This window comes from Heptranchias perlo, chromosome 2, assembly GCF_035084215.1.
Source record: "Heptranchias perlo isolate sHepPer1 chromosome 2, sHepPer1.hap1, whole genome shotgun sequence".
NCBI lineage: Eukaryota > Metazoa > Chordata > Chondrichthyes > Hexanchiformes > Hexanchidae > Heptranchias > Heptranchias perlo.
The window spans coordinates 147,103,104-147,125,767 of NC_090326.1; the positions used below are offsets into that span (position 1 = coordinate 147,103,104).

General features: G+C 42.9%; 2 protein-coding genes across 6 annotated transcripts in view; both read left to right on the forward strand.

The window, feature by feature from the left end:
- The window catches only part of ncapg2 (non-SMC condensin II complex, subunit G2), a 108,098-nt gene extending 95,581 nt beyond the window's left edge, over positions 1 to 12,517 (forward strand). For all 4 annotated transcript variants that reach the window (XM_068008087.1, XM_068008110.1, XM_068008093.1 and 1 more), the window contains exons 27-28: positions 3,028 to 3,133; positions 11,897 to 12,517. In XM_068008087.1, coding sequence (XP_067864188.1) covers positions 3,028 to 3,133; positions 11,897 to 11,948 — 158 coding nt within the window. In that variant the 3' untranslated portion in view covers positions 11,949 to 12,517. The remainder of the gene's footprint in view (positions 1 to 3,027; positions 3,134 to 11,896) is intronic.
- Positions 12,518 to 16,509: 3,992 nt separating this feature from the next.
- Positions 16,510 to 22,664, forward strand: part of ptprn2 (protein tyrosine phosphatase receptor type N2) — a 924,398-nt gene continuing 918,243 nt past the window's right edge. For both annotated transcript variants that reach the window (XM_068008124.1, XM_068008134.1), the window contains exon 1: positions 16,510 to 16,694. In XM_068008124.1, the coding sequence (XP_067864225.1) occupies positions 16,613 to 16,694 (82 nt within the window). In that variant the 5' untranslated portion in view covers positions 16,510 to 16,612. The remainder of the gene's footprint in view (positions 16,695 to 22,664) is intronic.

The window sequence follows — 22,664 nt, forward strand, 5'->3', positions numbered from 1 at the left end:
AATCATCAGCGAACATCCCCATTTCTGACCTTATGATGGAGGGAAGGTCATTCATGAAGCAGCTGAAGATGGTTGGGCCTAGGACACTGTCCTGAGGAACTCCTGCAGCAATGTCCTGGGGCTGAGATGATTGGCCTCCAACAACCACTACCATTTTCCTTTGAGCTAGGTATGACTCCAGCCACTGGAGAGTTTTCACCCTAATTCCCACTGACTTCAATTTTACTAGGGCTCCTTGGCTGTAATGAGGTCTGGAGCCGAGTGGTCCTGGCGGAATCCAAACTGAGCATCGGTGAGCAGGTTATTGATGAGTAAATGCCGCTTGATGGCACTGTCGATGACACCTTCCATCATTTTGCTGATGATTGAGAGTAGACTGATGGGGCGGTAATTGGCTGGATTGGATTTGTCCTGCTTTTTGTGGACAGGACATACCTGGGCAATTTTCCACATTGTCGGGTAGATGCCAGTGTTGTAGCTGTACTGGAACAGTTTGGCTGGAGGTGCGGCTAGTTCTGGAGGTCAAGTCTTCAGCACTCCAGCCGGGATGTTGTCGGGGCCCATAGCCTTTGCTGTATCCAGTGCACTCAGCCGTTTCTTGGTATCACGTGGAGTGAATTGAATTGGCTGAAGACTGGCTTCTGTGATGGTGGGGATATCGGGAGGAGGCCGAGATGGATCATCCATTCGGCACTTCTGGCTGAAGATGGTTGCAAACGCTTCAGCCTTGTCTTTTGCACTCACGTGCTGGACTCTGCCATCATTGAGGATGGGTATGTTTACAGAGCCGCCTCCTCCCGTTATTTGTTTAATTGTCCACCACCGTTCACGACTGGATGTGGCAGGACTGCAGAGCTTTGATCTGATCCGTTGGTTGTGGAATCGCTTAGCTCTGTCCATAGCATGTTGCTTCCGCTGTTTAGCATGCATGTAGTCCTGAGTTGTAGCTTCACCAGGTTGGCACCTCATTTTTAGGTACGCCTGGTGCTGCTCCTGGCATGCTCTTCTACACTCCGTGATGAACTAGGGTTGATCCCCCTGGCTTGTTGGTAATGCTATGAGGTTACAGATTGCGCTGGAATACAATTCTGCTGCTGCTGATAGCCCACAGCGCCTCATGGATGCCCAGTTTTGAGCTGCTAGATCTGTTCTGAATCTATCCCGTTTAGCACGGTGGTAGTGCCACACAACACGTTGGATGGTGTCCTTAGTGCGAAGACAGGACTTCGTCTCCACGAGGACTGTGCGGTGGTCACTCCCACCAATACTGTCATGGACAGATACACCTGCGACAGGTAGATTGGTGAGGACGAGGTCAAGTAGGTTTTCCCTCTTGGTTCGCTCACCGCCTGCCGCAGGCCCCGTCTGGCAGTTATGTCCTTCAGGACTCGGCCAGCTCGGTCAGTAATGGTGCTAATGAGCCACTCTTGGTGATGTACATTGAAGTCCCCCGCCCAGAGTACATTCTGTGCCCTTGCTATCCTCAGTGCTTCCTCCAAGTGGTGCTCAAAATGGAGGAGGACTGATTCGTCAGCTGAGGGAGGGGTGGTAGGTGGTAATCAGCAGGAGGTTTCCTTGTCCATGTTTGACCTGATGCCATGAGATTTCATGGTGTCTGGAGTCAATGTTGAGGACTCCCAAAACCACTCCTTCCTGACTGTATATCACTGTACCGCCACCTCTGGTCGGTCTGTCCTGCCAGGGATGGTTATGGAAGAGTCTGGGACGTTGCTGAAAGGTATGATTCTGTGAGAATGGCTATGTCAGGCTGTTGCTTGTCTAGTTTGTGGGACAGCTCCCCCAATTTTGGCACAAGTCCCCAGATGTTAGTGAGGAGGACTTTGCAGGGTCGACTCGGCTTGGTTTGCCGTTGTCGTGTCTGGTGCCGGGTGGTCCGTCCGGTTATATTCTTATGACTTTTTTTATCAAGATTGTAAAACTGAGTGGCTTGCTAGGCCATTTCAGAGGGCAATTAAGAATCAACCACAGTAAGATGATGATCTGTTAAATGGAAAGTTTCAGTATGAAGTACTCCCTCATTGGTATTTATCTCAATAGCTTCAGTTTTGTCCCTTTTTTTATTTCCTTTTGTGGAGACTTGCATTTTGCATCTCTTAGATCTGCTCCAAAGAGGACAGGTGTTACCAGAACTAGTTCAAGTGACTTATCTAGAAATCAATGTTTTAGTGCTGGCCTTCAGTCAGTTCAGAGCTGGGCAAAGTTACTACAATGGAGTGCTGTTATGTACCCAGACAGTACTAACCCACGCTCAATCTATGAGAGGTTTGTCCTATGAGAAGAGATTGAGTGGAATGGGCCTATACTCTCTGGAGTTTAGAAGAATGAAAGGTGATCTCATTGAAACAGGATTCTGAGGGGGCTTGACAGAGTAGATGCTGAGACATTGTTTCCCCTGGCTGGAGAGTCTAGAACTAGAGGGCATAGTCTCAGGAGAAGGGATCGGCCATTTAAGATGGAGGAATTTCTTCACTCAGAGGGTTGTGAATCTTTGGAATTCTCTGCTCCAGAGGGCTGTGGATGGTGAGTCGTTGAGTATGTTCAAGGCTGAGAGAGATAGATTTCTGGACTCTAGGGGAATCAAGGGATTATGGGGATCGGGTGGGAAAGTGGAGTTGAGGTCGGAGATCAGTCATGATCTGATTGAATGGCAGAGCAGGCTCAAAGGACCCTATGGCCTACTCCTGCTCCTATTTCTTATGTTCTTATGTTATCATGATTTCAGGTGCAAAAGTGGATCTAAATGGCAAGCATCCATAAGGGTGAAAATTTGAATTTTACATGAACTGGGAGATTTTTGAAATTACAGAAAGGGGAGTAATTTATATAGACTGTGCAATTCCTAGGTTTTCCTTCTCTCAATTTTTGCCCTTTTCAGTTGCAGGAGAGGACATTTTTTAAAAAAATCACATTTATGTAAATACTTATTGATTTTTTTTAAAATTGGGAAACTGAGTAGCTGAATCCATTTCCAACTTTAGGTTCTAAAATATAACATATTTTGTGCAGGTAAAGTGAAAGTGAAAAGAGCTGCAATCAAAGACACAGCGGTAGCCATTCACAGGAAGTTTCAGCATTATAACGAAAATATATCTGAGTCGAGTGACATTGAAAGGTACGTTGAATAATGTGAGAAATATGGCTTTATGTAGGAAGTATTTTAAACATTTCCTTTATTCTAGAAAAACTGCCACATGTAAAATTACACGAGAAGCAAAACATGCATTCTAATTTAAAATGGATAGAATCGTACAGCAACCATTTGATCCATCGTACCTGTGCCAGCTCTTTGAAAGCCAGCTGATTAGTCCCACTCTGCTGCTCTTTCCCCATAGCCCTACAAACTTTTCCTTTTCAATTATTTATCCAATTCCTTTTTGACAGTTACTATTGAATGTCAAGTAATCTCACCCTATTTGATGAATCTTAGTTATGGAAATTATTTCTTTCTTTTATGTATTAAAGACTGCCATGCAGCTCTGAATATATCAATAGTGATAAAGATGCTGTATTTCTCCTATGTTACTCAGTACAGTCAGTTTATAACTACCGCAAATTCAGCATTGAGAGTCTGCTGTTTGTCTATTGCAACAGCAACACTGATCTGAAACAAACAGAATGTGATAAATTATCCTGTTTCAATACATCATTTAGAATAATACAAAGTACAACATATTTAAAATTGAGATGACATTGTTAAACAATTCCAATTGGTGTGTAATTGCTTTTTAACATTGGAGACAAGGTTGTATTGAATGAAAATATGAGAGTCAACATGCAGCAATTTCAAATAATTTTAGTGCTAGGAACAAGAAAATGACAGTCAGTTACATCATCTAATTTGGATCTGTACTAAAGTTACACCATTTTGGAGTTTCTGCAACTTGTGGGAAAGGATATATGTGCTAGCCAATCACTGGCATGCAGATTAAGAGTTGACCATCTTTACTTTCCATTGCAGCTTTAGTTTGATTCAAGTAGAAATTTCATAGAATCATAGAAAAGTTACAGCATGGAAGGAGGCCATTTGGCCCATCGAGTCCATGCCGGCTCTATGCAAGAGCAATCCAGCTAGTCCCACTCCCCTGCTCTCCCCATAGCTCTGCAAATATTTTCCTTTTGAATACTTATCCAGTTCCCTTTTGAAGGCCATGATTGAATCTGCCTCCACCATGCCCTCGAGCAGTGCATTCCAGATCCTATCCACTCAATGTGTTTTTAAAAAAAAAGTTTTTCCTCATGTCACCTTTGGTTCTTTTGCCAATCACCTTAAATCTTTGTCCTCTGGTTCTTGACCTTCTGCTAATGGGAACATCTACCTATTCTGTCGAGACCCTTCATGATTTTAAATACCTCTATCTAATCTCCTCTCTACCTTCTCTGTTCCAAGGAGAACAACCCTAGCTTCTCCCAGTCTATCCACATAACTGAAGTCTCTCATTCCTGGAATCATTCCAGTAAATCTCTTCTGCACCCTCTCTAAGTCCTTCACAGCTTTCCTAAAGTGCGGTGCCCAGAGCTGGACACAATACTCCAGTTGTGGTCGAACCAATGTTTTATAAAGGTTCATCATGACTTCCATATTTTTGCCTATTATATTCTATCCCTCTATTTATAAAGCCCAGGATCCCATATGCTATTTTTAACCACTTTCTCAACCTGCCCTGCCACTTTCAATGATTTGTGCACATATGCCCTCAGATCTTTCTGTTCCTGTACCCCTTTTAGAATTGTGCCCTCTAGTTTATAATGCCTCTCCTCGCTCTGCCTACCAAAATATATCACTTCGCATTTTTCTGCATTAAATTTCATCTGCCACGTGTCCGCCCATTCCACCAGCCTGTCTATAATTTATATTTTCTTGAAGTCTATCACTATCCTCCTCACTGTTCACTACACTTCCAAGTTTTGTGTCATCTGCAAATTTTGAAATTGTGCCCTGTACACCCAAGTACAAGTCATTAATATATATCAAGACAAGCAGTGGTTCTAGTACCAATCCCTGGGGAACACCACTGTATACCTCCCTCCAATCTGAAAATCAACCATTCGCCACTACGCTCTGCTTCCTGTCACTTAGCCAATTTTGTAACCATGCTGCTACTGCCCCCTTTATTCCATGGGCTTCAATCTTGATGATAAGCCTATTATGTGGCACTTTGTCAAATGCCTTTTGAAAGTCCATATACACCAAATCAACCGCATTACCCTCATCGACCCTCTGTTACCTCATCAAAAAACTCTATCAAGTTAGATAGACACGATTTGCCTTTAACAAATCCGTGCGGGCTTTCCCTAATCAATCCACACTTGTCCAAGTGACTGCTAATTCTGTCTCGGATTATCGTTTCTAAAAGTTTCCCCACTATCGAGGTTAAACTGACTGGCCAGTAGTTGCTGGGTTTATCCTTACACCCTTTTTTGAACAAGGGTGTAACATTTACAATTCTCCAGTCCTCTGGCACCACCCCCGTATCTGCGGATGTTTGGAAGATTACGGCCAGTACCACCGCAATTTCCACCCTTACTTCCCTCAGCAACCTAGGATGCATCCCATCTGGACCGGGTGACTTATCTACCTTAAGTACAGCCAGCCTTTCAGGGTTGTTAAACCTCCTTTATCAATTATTAGCCCATCCAGTATCTCAACTATATCTTCCTTTACTGAGATTCTAGCAGCATCGTCTTCCTTGGTAAAGACAGATGCAAAGTACTCATTTAGTACCTCGGCCATGCCCTCTGCCTCCATGAGTAGATCTCCTTTTTGGTCCCTGATCGGCCCCACCCCTCCTCTTACTACCCGTTTACTGTTCATATGCCTGTAGAAGACTTTTGGATTCCCTTTTATGTTTTCCGCCAGTCTATTCTCATACTCTCTCCATGCCCCTCTTATTTCCTTTTTCACTTCCCCTCTGAACTTTCTATATTCAGCCTGGTTCTTACTTGTGTTATCAACCTGACATCTGTCATATGCCCCCTTTTTCTGCTTCATCTTACTCTCTATCCCTCTTGTCATCCAGAGAGCTCTGGCTTTAATTGCCCTACCTTTCTCCCTCGTGGGAATGTACCAAGACTGTACCTGAACCATCGCCTCCTTAAAGGCCACCCATTGTTCAATTACAGTTTTGCCTGATAATATTTGATTCCAAGTTACCCGGGCCAGTTCAGTTCTCATCCCATTGAAATTGGCCCTCCTCCAATTGAGTATTTTTACTTGAGTGGTCCATGTCCTTTTCCATAGTTATTCTAAACCTTATGATACTATGATTGCTGTTCCCCCACTGACACTTGCTCCACTTGGCCTGCCTTATTCCCCAGAACCAAGTCCAGCAATGCTGCCTTCCTTGTTGGGCCGGAGTACTGGTCAACAAAATTCTCCTGAATGTACTTCAAAAATTCCTCCCTCTCTTTGCCCCTTATTATTACTATCCCAGTCTATATTAGGATAGTTGAAGTCCCCAGTTATCACTACTATATGGCTTTTGCACCTCTTTGTAATTTCCCTGCAAATTTGCTCCTCTATCTCCTTCCCATTATTTAGGGCCTATAGAATACACCCAATAGTGTAATAGCACCTCTAATTGTTTCTTAACTCTAACCAAATAGATTCTGTCCTCCAGGACATCCTCTCTCTTCAGCATTGCAATATTCTCCTTAATCAATACTGCCACCCCCTCTTTTTCCCTTCCCTATCTTTCCTGAACACCTTGTATCCAGGAATATTTAGTACCCAATCCTGCCCTTTTTTTGAGCCAGGTCTCCATTATCGCCACATCATCATATTCCCATGTGGCTAATTGTGCCTGCAGCTCTCCAACCTTGTTTAACACGCTTGGTGCATTGATACACATGCACTGTAAATCTACCTTAGACTTTCTTGTTCTCTCTCTGTTTGGTCCCATCTACTACCGTATTATTTCTTGCTCTAGTGCTATCTTTCTCTCCCGATCCTTTGTGCACCTTGTTTCTCCTTTCCAATGCGACATCCTGGTGCCCATCCCCCTGCCAAATTAGTTTAAACCTGCCCCCCGCCTCCCCACAGCACGAGGTAACCTCCCCACGAGGACATTGGTCCCAGTTCCGTTGAGGTGCAACCCGTCCGGCCTGGAAGGTTCCACCTCCCCAGAACTGGTCCCAGTGTCCCAGGAATCTTAAAGCCCTCCCTCCTGCCCCGTCTCTCCAGCCATGCATTCATTTGCTCTATCCTCCTATTTCTATTCTCGCTAGCTCGTGGCACCAGGAATAATCTCGATTACTACCTTTTGAGGTCCTGTTTCTTAATCTCTTTCCTAACTTCTTAAAATCTGCCTGCAGGACCTCATCCCTCTTTCTACCTATGTCATTGGTACCGATATAGACCACGACCTCTGGCTTCTCACTCTCTCCCTCCAGAATGTCCTACAGCTGCTCAGTGACATCCTTGACCCTGACACCAGGGAGACAACATACCATCCTGGAATCATGTCTGTGGCTGCAGAAACGCTTGTCTGCACCCCTAACTGTAGAATCCCCTATCGCTATTGCTCTCTTGACCTATCTCCTCTTTCCCCACCCCCACCCCCCCCCCTCCCCACCCCCAAACCTGTACAGCTGAGCCACCCATGGTGCTATGGTCTTGGCTCTGGCTGCACTCCCCAGGGGAACCAACCCTCTCCCTCACCAGTATTCAATATTCAAGAGAGCGAGATGCCTTCAGGGGATGCCTGGTCCTCCTTGTCTGTCTGGCGGTCACCCAGTCTCTCTGCCTGCACTTTCTTAAACTGTGGGGTGAGCACCTCCTGAAATGTGCAATCCACGTAGCTCTCAGCCTCGCGGATGCACTGTAGTGACGCTAGCTGTTGCTCAAGCTCTGAAACCCAGAGCTCGAGTTCCTCCAGTTGGCGACACTTCCTGCACCTGTAGCTTTCCAGGACACGGGAAGTGTCCTGGAGTTCCCACGTGGCACAAGATATGCATTCCACGGAGTGTGGTGCCCTGCCATGCCTCGATTTATTATATTATTAACTAAACTTAAACTTAAACTTAAGATGTAAAAAAAAGACACTTACCAGCTACTCGCCAATCAGCTCCTTCCCTTTTGCTAACGTCACTTTGGTTTTTTTTCCTCTCTCATAAGAACATAAGAAATAGGAGCAGGAGTAGGCCAATCGGCCCCTCGAGCCTGCTCCGCCATTCAATAAGATCATGGCTGATCTGATCCTAACCTCAAATCTAAATTCATGTCCAATTTCCTGCCCGCTCCCCGTAACCCCTAATTCCCTTTACTTCTAGGAAACTGTCGATTTCTGTTTTAAATTTATTTAATGATGTAGCTTCCACAGCTTCCTGGGGCAGCAAATTCCACAGACCTACCACCCTCTGAATGAAGAAGTTTCTCCTCATCTCAGTTTTGAAAGAGCAGCCCCTTATTCTAAGATTATGCCCCCTAGTTCTAGTTTCACCCATCCTTGGGAACATCCTTACCGCATCCACCCGATCAAGCCCCTTCACAATCTTATATGTTTCAATAAGATCGCCTCTCATTCTTCTGAACTCCAATGAGTAGAGTCCCAATCTACTCAACCTCTCCTCATATGTCCGCCCCCTCATCCCCGGGATTAACCGAGTGAACCTTCTTTGTACTGCCTCGAGAGCAAGTATGCCTTTTCTTAAGTATGGACACCAAAACTGTATGCAGTATTCCAGGTGCGGTCTCACCAATACCTTATATAACTGCGGCAATACCTCCCTGTTTTTATATTCTATCCCCCTAGCAATAAAAGCCAACATTCCGTTGGCCTTCTTGATCACCTGCTGCACCTGCATACTAACTTTTTGATTTTCTTGCACTAGGACCCCCAGATCCCTTTGTACTGCAGTACTTTCCAGTTTCTCGCCATTAAGATAATAACTTGCTCTCTGATTTTTCCTGCCAAAGTGCATAACCTCACATTTTCCAATATTGTATTGCATCTGCCAAATCTCTGCCCACTCACCCAGCCTGTCTAAATCCCCCTGTAGGTTTTTTATGTCCTCCTCACTCTCCACTTTCCCTCCCATCTTTGTATCATCTGCAAACTTTGATATGTTACACTCAGTCCCCTCCTCCAAATTGTTAATATAGATTGTAAAGAGTTGGGGACCCAGCACCGACCCCTGCGGAACACCACTGGCTACTGGTTGCCAGTCCGAGAATGAACCATTTATCCCAACTCTCTGCTTCCTGTTAGATAACCAATCCTCCACCCATGCCAGAATATTACCCCCACCCCCTCTCTGTCTCCTCAGCTGCTCTCGCGCTCCAACTCCCACCTTTTTTTGGGCCGCTCCCTCTCCTCTGCTCTGCCGTCTCAGCAGTTATACATTTTGTTTGGGCATCAAAAGATGAATTTTCATTTTCTGTTTTTGATTCCACTCCCAGAGGAGTTTTGTTATGGCCTCTGTTCAGTGCATATATACTGCTGGATATGGTGATTGAGATTAACACACTGCTGTGGTCTCTGGCAATCAACTAGCTTTATTCAGATCAAGAGAGGGATGGTTTTTGATCTGGATTATCTTTACTCACACTACTTTGTGTTTGCCAAAAAAATCAGGAGCATAAAACACTGATGCAGCATTAAACGGGTTCCTCAACAAAGAAAAGTTCAAGGTGGTGACACTGCCTCAGTTCAAGCAATACGTCCAGGACATAGGCTGATCTTGATTCACTATAAGGATGCCTACCCTCACCTCATTATTCAGCCTACTCCTAGGTACTACTGAGATTTTCTAGCAGTGTGTAGAGGATGTTGAATGATGATAATTACCTATCTGGTACATGCTGCTTTTTATTCTGTATGAAGCATCCTTCATAGATTTGGTCATCCCTTCAGGCCTTGCAGGAATTTACGCTTAGTCTTTTATTTTTTTTTAAACATTATCTAACTTGTTGGTTAAAATGAATTATAACATATGTCGGGATTTGATGGGTTGTATGTCATTCAAAGGCGACATGTGTCAATGCCAATCAAAATATTGTGGGGGGACATTGCCCACATTGCACCTGAAAGAGAATATTGAACATTGCTGTTGAAGGACAAGTATAAAATGCTTAAAAAGAAACTATTAATAGTCACTCACAGAGGAAGGCATGTCATTATCTCGTTCGTACTCCTCCAACCTCCTCCCTATCCTACTACACTGTGCATAGCGTTTGCTATTCCCCTGCTTATCTCCTATCCTGCCACCAATCCAGGCTTCAGTCTTCCTGGCTGCACTAGGACCCCCAGATCCCTTTGTACTGCAGTACTTTCCAGTTTCTCGCCATTAAGATAATAACTTGCCCCCATCCTATATCTTTTGCATTTTTTCTGAATCTCAATCCCAGCCCTCATCTCTTCCATGGAACCCACCAACTGCTACTTCAACCCACCAAATGCTCTCTCTTATTGACTCAATGCTTCTGGTTATTGTCAAATTTTCCACTTCCTTAAGCGTTGTTTCCTTCAAAACTGCATCGTTATAAAGCCCATTTTGATCTTTCCATCTTATCCAACATCTAGACAATTTCTAACCACCCTCCCCTACTGAAATATGTCATCACCACCCAATTGCATACTCACTTTTCCCACTGTTCCCTATTTCAATCCATTCAGTCAGGTTTCTGTACCTTTCACCACACTGTGATCAGCTGTGCCCAGTGATATCCTACGTGACTAAAACTACAGAATGCTATTCTCTTGTCTTTCTCCATCTCACCATGGTGGGTTGGATCTTACCATTCTCTTCCACTGCCTCGTCTATGGCATTGCCCTATTTTGGGCTAATTCTTGGGTATCAACCACGACACTAAATTAGACATGGTAAGTTGTGTGGATGGGAGCAGGAAGTTATAAAACTATGGCAGATGGAGTTCAATGTGCGGAAGTGTGAAGTCATCCACTTTGGATCTGAGAATGACAAATCGGAATGTTGTCTTAACTGGGAAACTAGGAGGAGCAAAGGGATTTTTCTTTTATTCATTCATGGGATGTGGGCGTTGCTGGCAACGCCAGCATTTGTTACCCATCCCTAATTGGTGTCCATGTACACAAATCACTAAAAGCTAGTGCACAAATACAAAAAGTAATCAAAAAGGCTAATGGAACGTTGGCTTTTATTTCAAGGGGGTTGGAAATACAAAAGTGAGGAAGTCATGCTTCAGTTGTACAGAGCCTTGGTCAGACCCCCATCTGGAGTACTGTGTTCAGTTTTGGACACAAAACCTCAGGAGGAAGTGAGGTGCAGATTCACACAAAAGTGCAACTTTCTCCCCCAAAAGGCTGTGGATGAAGAGTCAATTAAATTTTCAAGATCAAGATCGATAGATATTAGTATGGTATGGGTAACAAGGGATTTGGATCAAAGGCAGGTAAATGAAGTTGAGGTACACGATCTGATTGAATGGTGGAACAGGCTCGAGGGGCTGAATGGCCTACTCCTGTTCCTATGAATGCTATGCTTAGCTCAATAACTTAGAAAATATAACTGCAAAAGCATGTCTTAAGTATCTCCATCTGATTGAGTATCTTTTAAAAGTGGACTTGCCGTTTATATTTCTTTTGTACGCCTGTATGAATGTAGCTCTTTTTGCAGAGTGAGGATGGAAGAGATTATAATTGCTGTCTAGTTTTTCCTTTAGCAGTGCAAACCCACAGACTAATACAATAATAATCTCCGTATGGGAAAAACTGGTTATATAAAGCAAAATAAATGACTTTTTGTGATTTCTTTTTCCAAGAAAATGTTAGAACTACACAGAAAATGTGTTCCCTTTGAGCCAGACTAGAACGGGCATCTAGGTTTCTGCGCTAAATATAATTTGGCTGAAATGCAATTTGCAAAGTACGTTATGGTGATAGATTTTCTTGTGTTGCAGGGCTTTGTATGCATCTTCAAACAAGCATCTGGAAGATCTGTTACACCTGTAAACTAGTGTAGGTGGCAGTGGATTCTATCCATTTTTCATCTTCATTGCTGCTTGAAGGCATTGATGCCTTCAAGCAGCAAAACATTACAATACATTGATTTTGTAACATGTTTAGTAGAAATTTATTTCTATTTGCACATACCTGGTCTGATGTAATTTGAAATTGCATTTGCCTCATACATATATTTATCTAACCTAATTTGGTTACTTGTACCAATTAGAATGAATCAGAAAATGTAAGCTGAAAGGACATGTTAAATTGTTTTTCTTTTTTCAAAAGAAAATCTATTTTCTTATTTGTTGAAGTGTTGAAAATAATGAAATTTTGTACTTTGGTTCTGGATTACAAGTGTCTACCAGGAGATGTCACTGAAACATTCCTTAATATTGTAGTGAGAACCAATAGATGATTTGTACATCATGCAAAATGTGATACAATGTAAAACTTTGTTTTAAAAAACATTACATTGCTGATGCTGTAAAATGTGATTAGAAAATGTATTGCTTTTGACTTTTATGAGAGCTGAATTGTGTATAAAGATTCAGTGTATGTGTAATAAAAGTTGCATTGGATAAATATTTAATAAACTAAAATTAAAATATATATTTTAAAGGAAATCCATATCAGCTTGTATAAACTCCTCCCCATCTTGCACCCCTCTTCCTCCCATCACTGCTCCTCCTCCCATACTCCTCACCCCCTCCTCTTCGGCCTCTCCGGCCCTCCCCTGCACCCCCCTGACGACTTCTCTCTCCCCCATCTCTCACATCCTGCCAATCGGAGAACATTCCCTTTTATATCCAATGTCTCCTACCTCCCAACTAAATTACCAACCCATGTCACAAGGTTACCTCTAATTCCTTGCACTCTCATTTTTGCTGCTAATCTCCTGTGGCACCGTATCATATGCCTTCTGGAAGTCTATATCTGCAACATCCATAGACATTCCCCCATGCACCAATCTAGTGACTTCAAAAAATTCAACTGGATAATTCAGACGTGACCTACCTGTCACAAATCCAAGCTGACTCTCTGATCAGCTCATACTTGTCCAAGTGCTCAGTCACTCTATCTCTGATGATAGATTCCAGTAACTTTCCCCACAATTTGGTAAACTACAGGTCTGTGGTTATCTGGTCTCCCCCTCCTGCCAATCTAGTGACTTCAAAAAATTAAGTTCTTAAATAATAGTGACATTTGTAACTTTCCAATCCAAAAGTGCAATTCCTGAATCTAGGGAGCTTTGACATGCATCTGCAACTTCCTGATATTTATTTTACTACTCGGGTGGAAAGCATCAGTTCCCGGAGATTTATCTACTTAAGTCCAGTTTTTTAACCATGATCGTTTTCTTAATTTCTATGAAATCCACCAAGTTCCTCCCCATGACCAATTTTGAGGTTCCTTTGTATCACTGGTATTTTGTCCCCTTCCTCCGCTGTGAGGAGTTCTCATTTAACAAGTCTGCCATTTCCTTACTATTCATTATAGTCTTACCTGGATCTGTATTTAATGGCCCACATTCCCCTTTACCACTCTTTTTCTTAGATTTATAAAAATGTTTGTTGCTAGCATTGATATCCCTTGCATAGTTCTAAATTATTTTTTGCATCTCATTACTTTCTTTGTATCCCTTTGTTGCTATTTATAGCTCTCCCAGTCCACTGGATTTTCACCTATGCCTTGCATTTGTGTAAGCCTTTGCTTTTAGCTTAATACTTTCTCATCTCATTTGTTAGCCATTGTTGCTTAACTAAACAAATGTAGCCTTTGCCTTTCAGAGGCATGTATTGTACCAAGTTTTTTAATACTTCCCACTGTTTGTAGGTTTACCCATTAACAGTTCACCCCAGTTTACTGTGGTCAATTCATTTCTCCCTTTGATGCTTGCCTTACTCCTCTCTCTCTCTCTCTCTCTCTCAAACTTAATGTCAAATTCAATCATGTAGTCACTGTTTGCAAGATGTTCCCTTACTGTCAGATTATTAACTAATTCTGGTTCATTATTCATCACTAAATCTCTGGTAGGGCCTGTTCCCTTGTTGGTTCTAAAACATTGGCCCGGATTTTCCAATGAATGGCGAACAAATAGCACTCGCCACTCGCTAGACTTGCACTTACCCATAAACTTTTGTTTTATTTCCACGGCAAGTTCCTCTAGTGAGGTGCTGAATCCAAAACAGCACCGTGTGCGCGAATAGGGCAGGCAACTGTCTATCCCCTTAATCAATCAGATTGAAGCCTGTTAATAAGCAGCGAAGAGTCAGAACCAGGACGTCTAAGTTAGAATCATGAATTCAATGTCAAATCAGGTACAGAAAGCGAAATAAAGAGGGTTAAAAAAATACTGAATTAAGAGACAAAGAAAAATGTAAAAAAAAATTTTTAAATGTCCAACAACAATTAAAATCTGAAGGAATGAGACTCTACACTTGTTAAAAGTTAATTTTCAGTGCCAGAGAGGTTGTTTTTTTTATTTTTTTTATTTGTTCACTGGATGTGGGCGTCGCTGGCAAGGCCGGCATTTATTGCCCATCCCTAATTGCCCTCGAGAAGGTGGTGGTGAGCCGCCGCCTTGAACCGCTGCAGTCCGTGGGGTGAAGGTTCTCCCACAGTGCTGTTAGGAAGGGAGTTCCAGGATTTTGACCCAGCGACAATGAAGGAACGGCGATATATTTCCAAGTCGGGATGGTGTGTGACTTGGAGGGGAACGTGCAGGTGGTGTTGTTCCCATGCGCCTGCTGCCCTTGTCCTTCTAGGTGGTAGAGGTTGCGGGTTTGGGAGGTGCTGTCGAAGAAGCCTTGGCGAGTTGCTGCAGTGCATCCTGTGGATGGTGCACACTGCAGCCACAGTGCGCCGGTGGTGAAGGGAGTGAATGTTTAGGGTGGTGGATGGGGTGCCAATCAAGCGGGCTGCTTTATCTTGGATGGTGTCGAGCTTCTTGAGTGTTGTTGGAGCTGCACTCATCCAGGCAAGTGGAGAGTATTCCATCACACTCCTGACTTGTGCCTTGTAGATGGTGGAAAGGCTTCGGGGAGTCAGGAGGTGAGTCACTCGCCGCAGAATACCCAGCCTCTGACCTGCTCTTGTAGCCACAGTATTTATATGGCTGGTCCACTTAAGTTTGGCCATCATTAAGACTTACTACGCCGCTAAAAGTGTGCTTAGACTTAAATGTACTGATTTTTGGTGAGATTAGTTTGTATCCATCAGGACAGTGCAGGAACATCATGTCATTCTATTCATTTCAACGGTGAGTCAGCTGGAAAGATGTGATTCTCGCGAAGCTTATGGAGGAGCAGGGCAGCTGGTAGAGCAACTCCCAGATTTCTGCGTGTGTCCGTGCATGTGCGGTTGCCAGAAGTTGCTGTACCAGAGGCACAGAAATAACGTGAGCCCTGTTAGCCTTGCTGTTATTTTCAGGGCAAGATCTGGCCCATTGTTCTAGAAAACTGTCCCAAAATGCATTCTAGATATTCACTGCCTTTATAACTTGAGCTGTTCTGTCTCTCCCAGTCTGTGAATATGAAAATCTCCCACTATAACCACATTGTTTTTGCTACATGCTTCCCTGATCACATTTATAAATCTCAGTACAACACTACTAATCTGCTCTGTAGCCAACTCTTGCCAGTCTTGCATCACTGCTCTATCCTTAACTCTACCCATAGTGTTTCCAATGCCTGTTCACCCTACTGAAATTCCTTTTTACTGCTGTAATTGTATCTTTCATCAATGTTGCTACTCCCACTCCCCCCCCCCCCCCCCCATTTCCCTGTCCTTAGCCTGGAATATTTAGCTACCAGTTGTGCCCATCTTGTAGGCAGGTCTCTGTAATGGCCTTCGATACCCTTTTAAGCTGAATTTGTACTTCCAAGTCACTTGTTTTATTTCTTGTGCTACCTACGTTTGTGTACTGGAAAAATGGAAATTTGCCCTTTGAAGGGGCACGTTGAGTTAGACCAGCATTGTAGAAACACAGAAGGCACATTGCAGTAAAAATATGATCCCCAGGCAGCATATGCAGGGTACTCCTGTTTTCAGAGAAACTGCTAAAGTACTAGAAAATCATATAAAACACAAAAACCCTGAGGCCCAACTGTACATATCAACTAAGAGATAGTCTCAAAATAACACTAAAACAATCATTGACCGCATCAAGAGCTACGTGATATAATTGGGAGGAGAAAGCACAGAGGGGAACCTACAACGATGCTGCAGTCGAATAATAGTTACGTGGGGGGAGCATAAAACCTCCTCCTCCCCCCCCCCCCCATATTTTCTTTTTGCATTGCCAGAGTTTAATGTGGACTGTTGCGATCAATGCTTTGTGCAATGCGAGCAGCTACCGATCAGCTCCTTCCTTCCGCTGGGTACCTGGCGCTGCACCCAGACGGTGGCTGACGTCACGGTGGGGGGGGGGGGGGGGCGGGCCGAGTCCGGCTGATTGACGGGTGGAGGGGCGGGGCGGGCCGGGCCGGGGCGGGGGTGATTGACAGGCCGTCTGGGGCGGAGTGAAGCTGGCTCTGAAGCCGTCTGATTATAGCGAGCTCACCCGCAGGGGAGCCCGGAGAGCGCCGCTTCCTTTCACCCATCACACATCCACTACCCCTCCCCTCATCTCGCCAAGAATGGATTGTTAGTGTAAGTGCAATGGATGAAGAATGATGGAATTGATCTACTCCATCCTGCTCGTCCTGTCGGTTTTCCACACCCGTTTGATCGCGCGCGCAGACAAGAAATTCGGTGAGTTTGCTGCATGCCTTGCGTTGTTTTTATTTTTTTTTTAAAAAAAAACACCCCAGACTGGATATCACGAGAGCTTCTTGTTCGATTCTAGTGCATCAGGTGGCGCATCTAGCCACTGGAATAGAGACGGTTCTCGTTTGGTTATCTGGGCTACTTACGTGCGACAGAATTGCAGGCTGCAAAAAAGCAATCGGTCATCCTCTTCCAACCTGCAATAAATTCCCGAGGATAATGGGAACCAGCAAGGGATGGGGTTGTCAAAATATCATCTTTCGTGTCATACATTGTAATTTGCGTATGGCAAACCACCAGGTGCACAGTCTGGCGATCTCTTGAAACACTTGTCACTGTTGTCAAAGGGCGGGAGTCGGCTGCCTAAACAGATGAGCTGGTTTAAATGGTGATGTTAATCTGACGGGGTGACCAAGATCAGTCACATCGGTAATCGCCTTAACTTTCGCATTGAAAGATTGAAACCTCCCCAGTTGAATGAAGTTGCCGAACAATCATTTGTTCAATCATTTGAAATACTTCTCGCGGTGGCTTTAATAAATGCTCCTTTACCCCGTTGCACTTGCAGGTGGAATTGGTTGACTGTTGTGATTTATTGTACGCTCGCCGCCTTCTGGTATCCGCTCGGCACAGTGGGCAGTCATATGTAGAGTGAATGTGACAGGATTATTTTAATTGACGTTTATTTAAGTTGTAGCAAACCATCGAAATGGAATGGGAGCTATAACTCTGACTCTGATTTTCTATGATGATCTCGACAAACGGATGGCTACAGATTTCAATCGACTATATAACCATAGTGTAGCCAGAATTTAATAAAGTAACGTGGGCTCCTGTCCCACACACTAACAAAAGTTCCAATTTATCCCAATCCACCAGGGCAGGGAAAAACAAAATACTGATAAGATCATGGGGTTTTTTTTTAATGTGGATTCGCTGAGGGCAAAATGTTGGGTCTTAATAGCCTGTTGGTACATAACCGCAAGGACAGGACATGGATGTGAATAAATATTTTTTGAAATGCTAATTTGCTGCAGTGTCATAGAGCAATAACTGAATAATAATATCTGAGCTGGGGTCGAGAGATGGATTCGGCACACCTTACGATTCACACAGAGGCGAGAGGGGAAACAAGTAGTAGGCAAAATTAAGTTGTTATTCCTACAAGTTGGGAACAATTTGATCACCACAGGTTAAAATATGTTTTATTAAATGACTCGTGTGTTGAAGGTATCCGGAGAAGGCAAATAAACTTTTAACCAGCGAAGGTTTGTTCAAAGGGAGGTTTGTTATCAAAATTAAAAGCAAACACCAAATTCTGTTCCTATTTTAGTGCTGTTAATGGCTCAAGAACTCTTTGTTAACACAGTAAGTTTGCTTGTATATAATTTAAAACAGATATCGATGTTTACCTTCATTATGTTTTCTTTACTTTTCTTAACATTTATTTTTTGAATAATTAAGTTAAACTGAAAGCACGAATTCTCCATTTAATAGCCTGTGTCTAATAAACAGGATATTGTTATATCAGTGAGAGAGCTGAGAATAAAAATAAATCAAAGCTTGATCATTTGAAGATTCATTTGGAAATACTCAGAGCAAATCAAGATGGAGAAGTAACCAAGAAGCATTTATTAGAATACATCAGAACAAGACTTTTGATGGGAAAACCTGCCTGAAAGAACTAATGCATTCAAGACAACGAAAGGAACTGAAAACATTGATCCTGACACATTTGTTCACCGGGATTAAAAGTTAGGAGTAAAACGGAATTGGGTGGAACTTTTCACTTAAAAGGGTAATAGAGTGATGGAATAAGTTTCCAGGGAAGACTACTGAAGTGAGCAGCATTAGTAGGTTCAATAGATGATCATGTGTTTCTGGAGAGAGAAGGGATTGGAGAATAGGGCAGGTCGGTGAAGTTGATGCACAAAAAGAGACTGGCATGTTGGGTCTAATGAGCTTTCCCATTCTTTAAAAAAATCTTGTCTGGCGCAAGGCTTTGTCCCATGGATAATTGGGAAGGTGGTTAATTAGAGCACAGATAATGGAGGTTCTGGGTCACACTTCTTTACCTCTTAGTGTCCATAGAGTACTTTGTTAATGTCTTTAAATGAATTGTGTAAATATTATGGTTAGCTGTCTTATATTTCTCTGAACTCCAGCAGCCATTCTTCTCACTGTTGTTGGACTAAAAAGCCCAGTTATGTTACATTACATCACACCAATACTTTTACATAAATGTACATTTCTGTGGGAGAGATTGTCCATGTCACATGATACTGTAATGCCAGGTTGTCCAAGTCACCTGTAAAGTTTCAAGCCATGTTCCCATTAATTTGAATGTATCTTGTCGCTGATACTAACATATCTTGGTAGATAACACCAATGAGGCAACAGCTCTAAGAATAGCCCTTTCCAAACCTCAAAATTCAAACAGCACAAACTATCAAATCAGAAATATAAGGGCAAATCATGGAATCTTAAAGCACAGAAGGAGGCCGTTTGGCCCATTATACCTGTGCTGGGTCTTTGAAAGAGCTGTCCAATTTAGTTCCACACCCCAGCCTTTTCCCCATAACCCTGCAAATTAGTCCTCTTCAAGTGCATGTCCAATTGCCTTTTGAAAGTTCTTATGGAATCTGCTCCCACCACTCTTTCAGGTAGTGCATTCCAGATCTTAACAACCCTCGGTTAAAAAATTTCTCCTAATTTCCCCTCTAGTTCTTTTGCTAATTATTTAAAATCTGTGACCTCTGGTTACCGATCCACTTGTCAGAGGAAACAGTTTCTCCCTACTTGCTCCATCAAAACCCCTCTTAATGTTGAATACCTCTATTAGGTCGTCCCTTAATCTGCTCTAATGAGAATAATCCCATCTTCTCCAATCTCTCCACATAACTGAAGTCCCTCATCCCTGGTATCATCCTGGTAAACCTTCTCTACCCTCTCCAAGGTCTTGACATCCTTCCTAAAGTTAGGTGCCCAGAATGGTACATAATACTCCAGCTGAGGCCTAGCCAATGATTTGTAAAGGTTTAGCATGACTTCTGTGTTTTTGTATTCAAAGCCAAGTATCCCATATGCTTTCTTAACTGCCATATCAACTTGCCCTGCCACCTTCAAAGATTTGTGAAGATGTACCTCCAGGTCCTTCTGCTCTTGCACCCACCTCAAAATAGTACCATTTAGACTATACTGCCTCTCCATATTGTTCCTCCCAAAGTGCATCACTTCACACTTATCTGCTTTAAATTGCATCTCTCTGCCTATGTCCTCCTGAAGTCTGCTACTATCCTCCTCACTATTTACTAATTGCCAAGTTTTGTATCATCCGCAAACTTCAAAATTGCACTCCCTATACCCAAGTCCAGGTCATTTATATACAAGAAAAACAATACTAATTCCTGGGGGACCCCACTGCATATTTCTCTCCGGTCTGAAAAACAACCGCTCACCACTACTTTCTGCTCATATCCCTTAGCCAATTATGTACCCAAGTTACCACTGTTCCTTTAATACCATGTGCTTCTATTTTCCGAATAAGTCCGTTATGTGGTACTTTATCAAATGCCAATGTTTTGAGTCAAAACTACCGAACTGGAACGGACAGCACAACAACAATAACAACTTGCATTTATATAGTGCCTTTAACGTGGTTAAAAAATCCGAAAGCACTTCACCAGGAGCGTTATCAGACAAAACTTGATACCGAGCCACATAAGGAGATATTAGGACGGGGGACCAAAAGCTTGGTCAAAGACGTAGGTTTTAAGGAGCATCTTCATAGTATCATAGTAGGTACAGCACAGGAGGAGGCCATTCGGCCCATCGTGCCTGTGCCTGGTCTTTGAAAGATCTATCCAATTAGTCCCATTCCCCACCTCTTTCCCCATAGCCCTGTATTTTTTTCCCTTCAAGTATTTATCCAATTCCCTTTTGAAAGTTACTATTGAATCTGCTTCCACTGCCCTTTCAGGCAGTTCATTCCAGATCATTACAACTCATTGCATAAAAAAAATATTTCCTCATGGTCCCTTAGGCTCTTTTACCCATCACCTTAAATCTGTGTCCTCTACTTAAGGGAGGAGAGAAAGGGAGGGAGGTGAAGAGGTCTAGGGAGGGAATTCCAGACCTTAAGGCTGATGGTGAAGATGATCAAATAACTTTGTACATAGCGTCCTGACTCCTAAGTTGCAAGCTAGACTAGGTGAGATGAAAATATAAACGGAGGATAAAAAGTCATTACAAAAGTTGAAATCCAATCTAGGAAGGATTTCTAAACATAAAATCTGAGGTTGATCCCAAGCTAAAACAGTACTGGGACTTCTGAGATGAATTGACTATTGAAGATGGGCTTGTCTTCAAAAGTCAATAAGTTATTGTGCCTGCCAGCCTGAGGAAATAAATCAAACTACCAAGGAATGGAAAAATCCAAAAGGTTAGCAAGATATAGCCAGGTCGGTGGTTTTGACTCATTTGATAAAGTACCACATAACGGACTTATTCGGAAAATAGAAGCATATGGAATTAAAGGGACAGTGGCAGCATGATTACAAAATTGGCTACAGGACAGAAATCAGAGAGTAGTGGTGAACAGTTTTTCAGGCTGGAGGGAAGGTTACAGTGATGTTCCCCAGGGGTCAGCATTAGGACCACTGCTCTTTTTGATATATATTAATGACCTGGACTTGGGTATAGAGGGTACAGTATCAAAGTTTGCAGATGACACAAAACTTGGAAATGTAGTAAACAATGCGGAGGATAGTAACAGACTTCAGGAGGACATAGACAGACTGGTGAAATGGGCAGACACATGGCAGATGAAATTTAATGCAGAGAAGTGTGAAGTGATACATTTTGGTAGGAAGAATGGGCGAGGCAATATAAATTAAACAGTACAATTTTAAAGAGGGTGTAGGAACAGGGAGACCTGGGGTGCACATACTAAATCTTTGAAGGTGGCAGGACAAGTTGAGAAGGCTGTTAAAAAAGCATATGGGATCCTGGGCTTTATTAATAGATGTATAGAGTACAAAAGCAAGGAGGTTTTGCTAAACCTGGTTAGGCCTCAGCTGGAGTACTGTGTTCAATTCTGGACACCACACTTTAGGAAGGATGCCACGGCTTTAGAGAGGGTGCAGAAGAGATTTACTAGAATGGTGCCAGGGATGAGGGACTTCAGTTATGTGGAGAGACTGGAGAAGCTGGGGTTCTCCTTACAGCAAAGAAGGTTAAGGGGAGATTTGATGGAGGTGTTCAAAATCATGAAGGGTTTTAACAGATTAAATAAGGAGAAACTGTTTCCAGTGGCATAAAGGTCGGTAACCAGAAGACACAGATTCAAGGTGATCGGCAAAAGAGCCAGAGGTGACATGAGGAAATATTTTTTTACGCAGCGAGTTGTAATGATCTCGAATGCACTGCCTGAAAGGGTGGTGGAAGCAGATTCAATAGTAACTTTCAAAAGGGAATTGGATAAATACTTGAAGAGAAAAATTTACAAGGCTATGGGGAAAGAGCAGGGGAATGGGACTAATTGGTGGCTTTTTCAAAGAACTGGCATAGGCATGAGGGGCTGAATGGCCTCCTCCTGTGCTGTACCTACTATGATATGTCTCGTTGTGTCCTGGTATTTCAGCACTAATTGCAGATGTAGTTAGCCAATGTCTGACATGTAGCATATACAGACAAAAAACGGGCAAATATCAAGTGAAAATACATGACATTCTGAATAGACTTTTGCAGAAAGATGGGACTGATTCATGAGAATTTCATCAAAATCTCTATTTAATCATCGTAGATTACCATTTTTTTTAACTCAATAAATTTAACCATTACCAAGAGTTTAAACATGATTGTGCATTGCAAGCATCAGTTTGCTAGATATAACATCCCAGATGAAATAGATTCAAATAATGGATCCCAGTTTGTAACGATGGAGATCAGAAAATT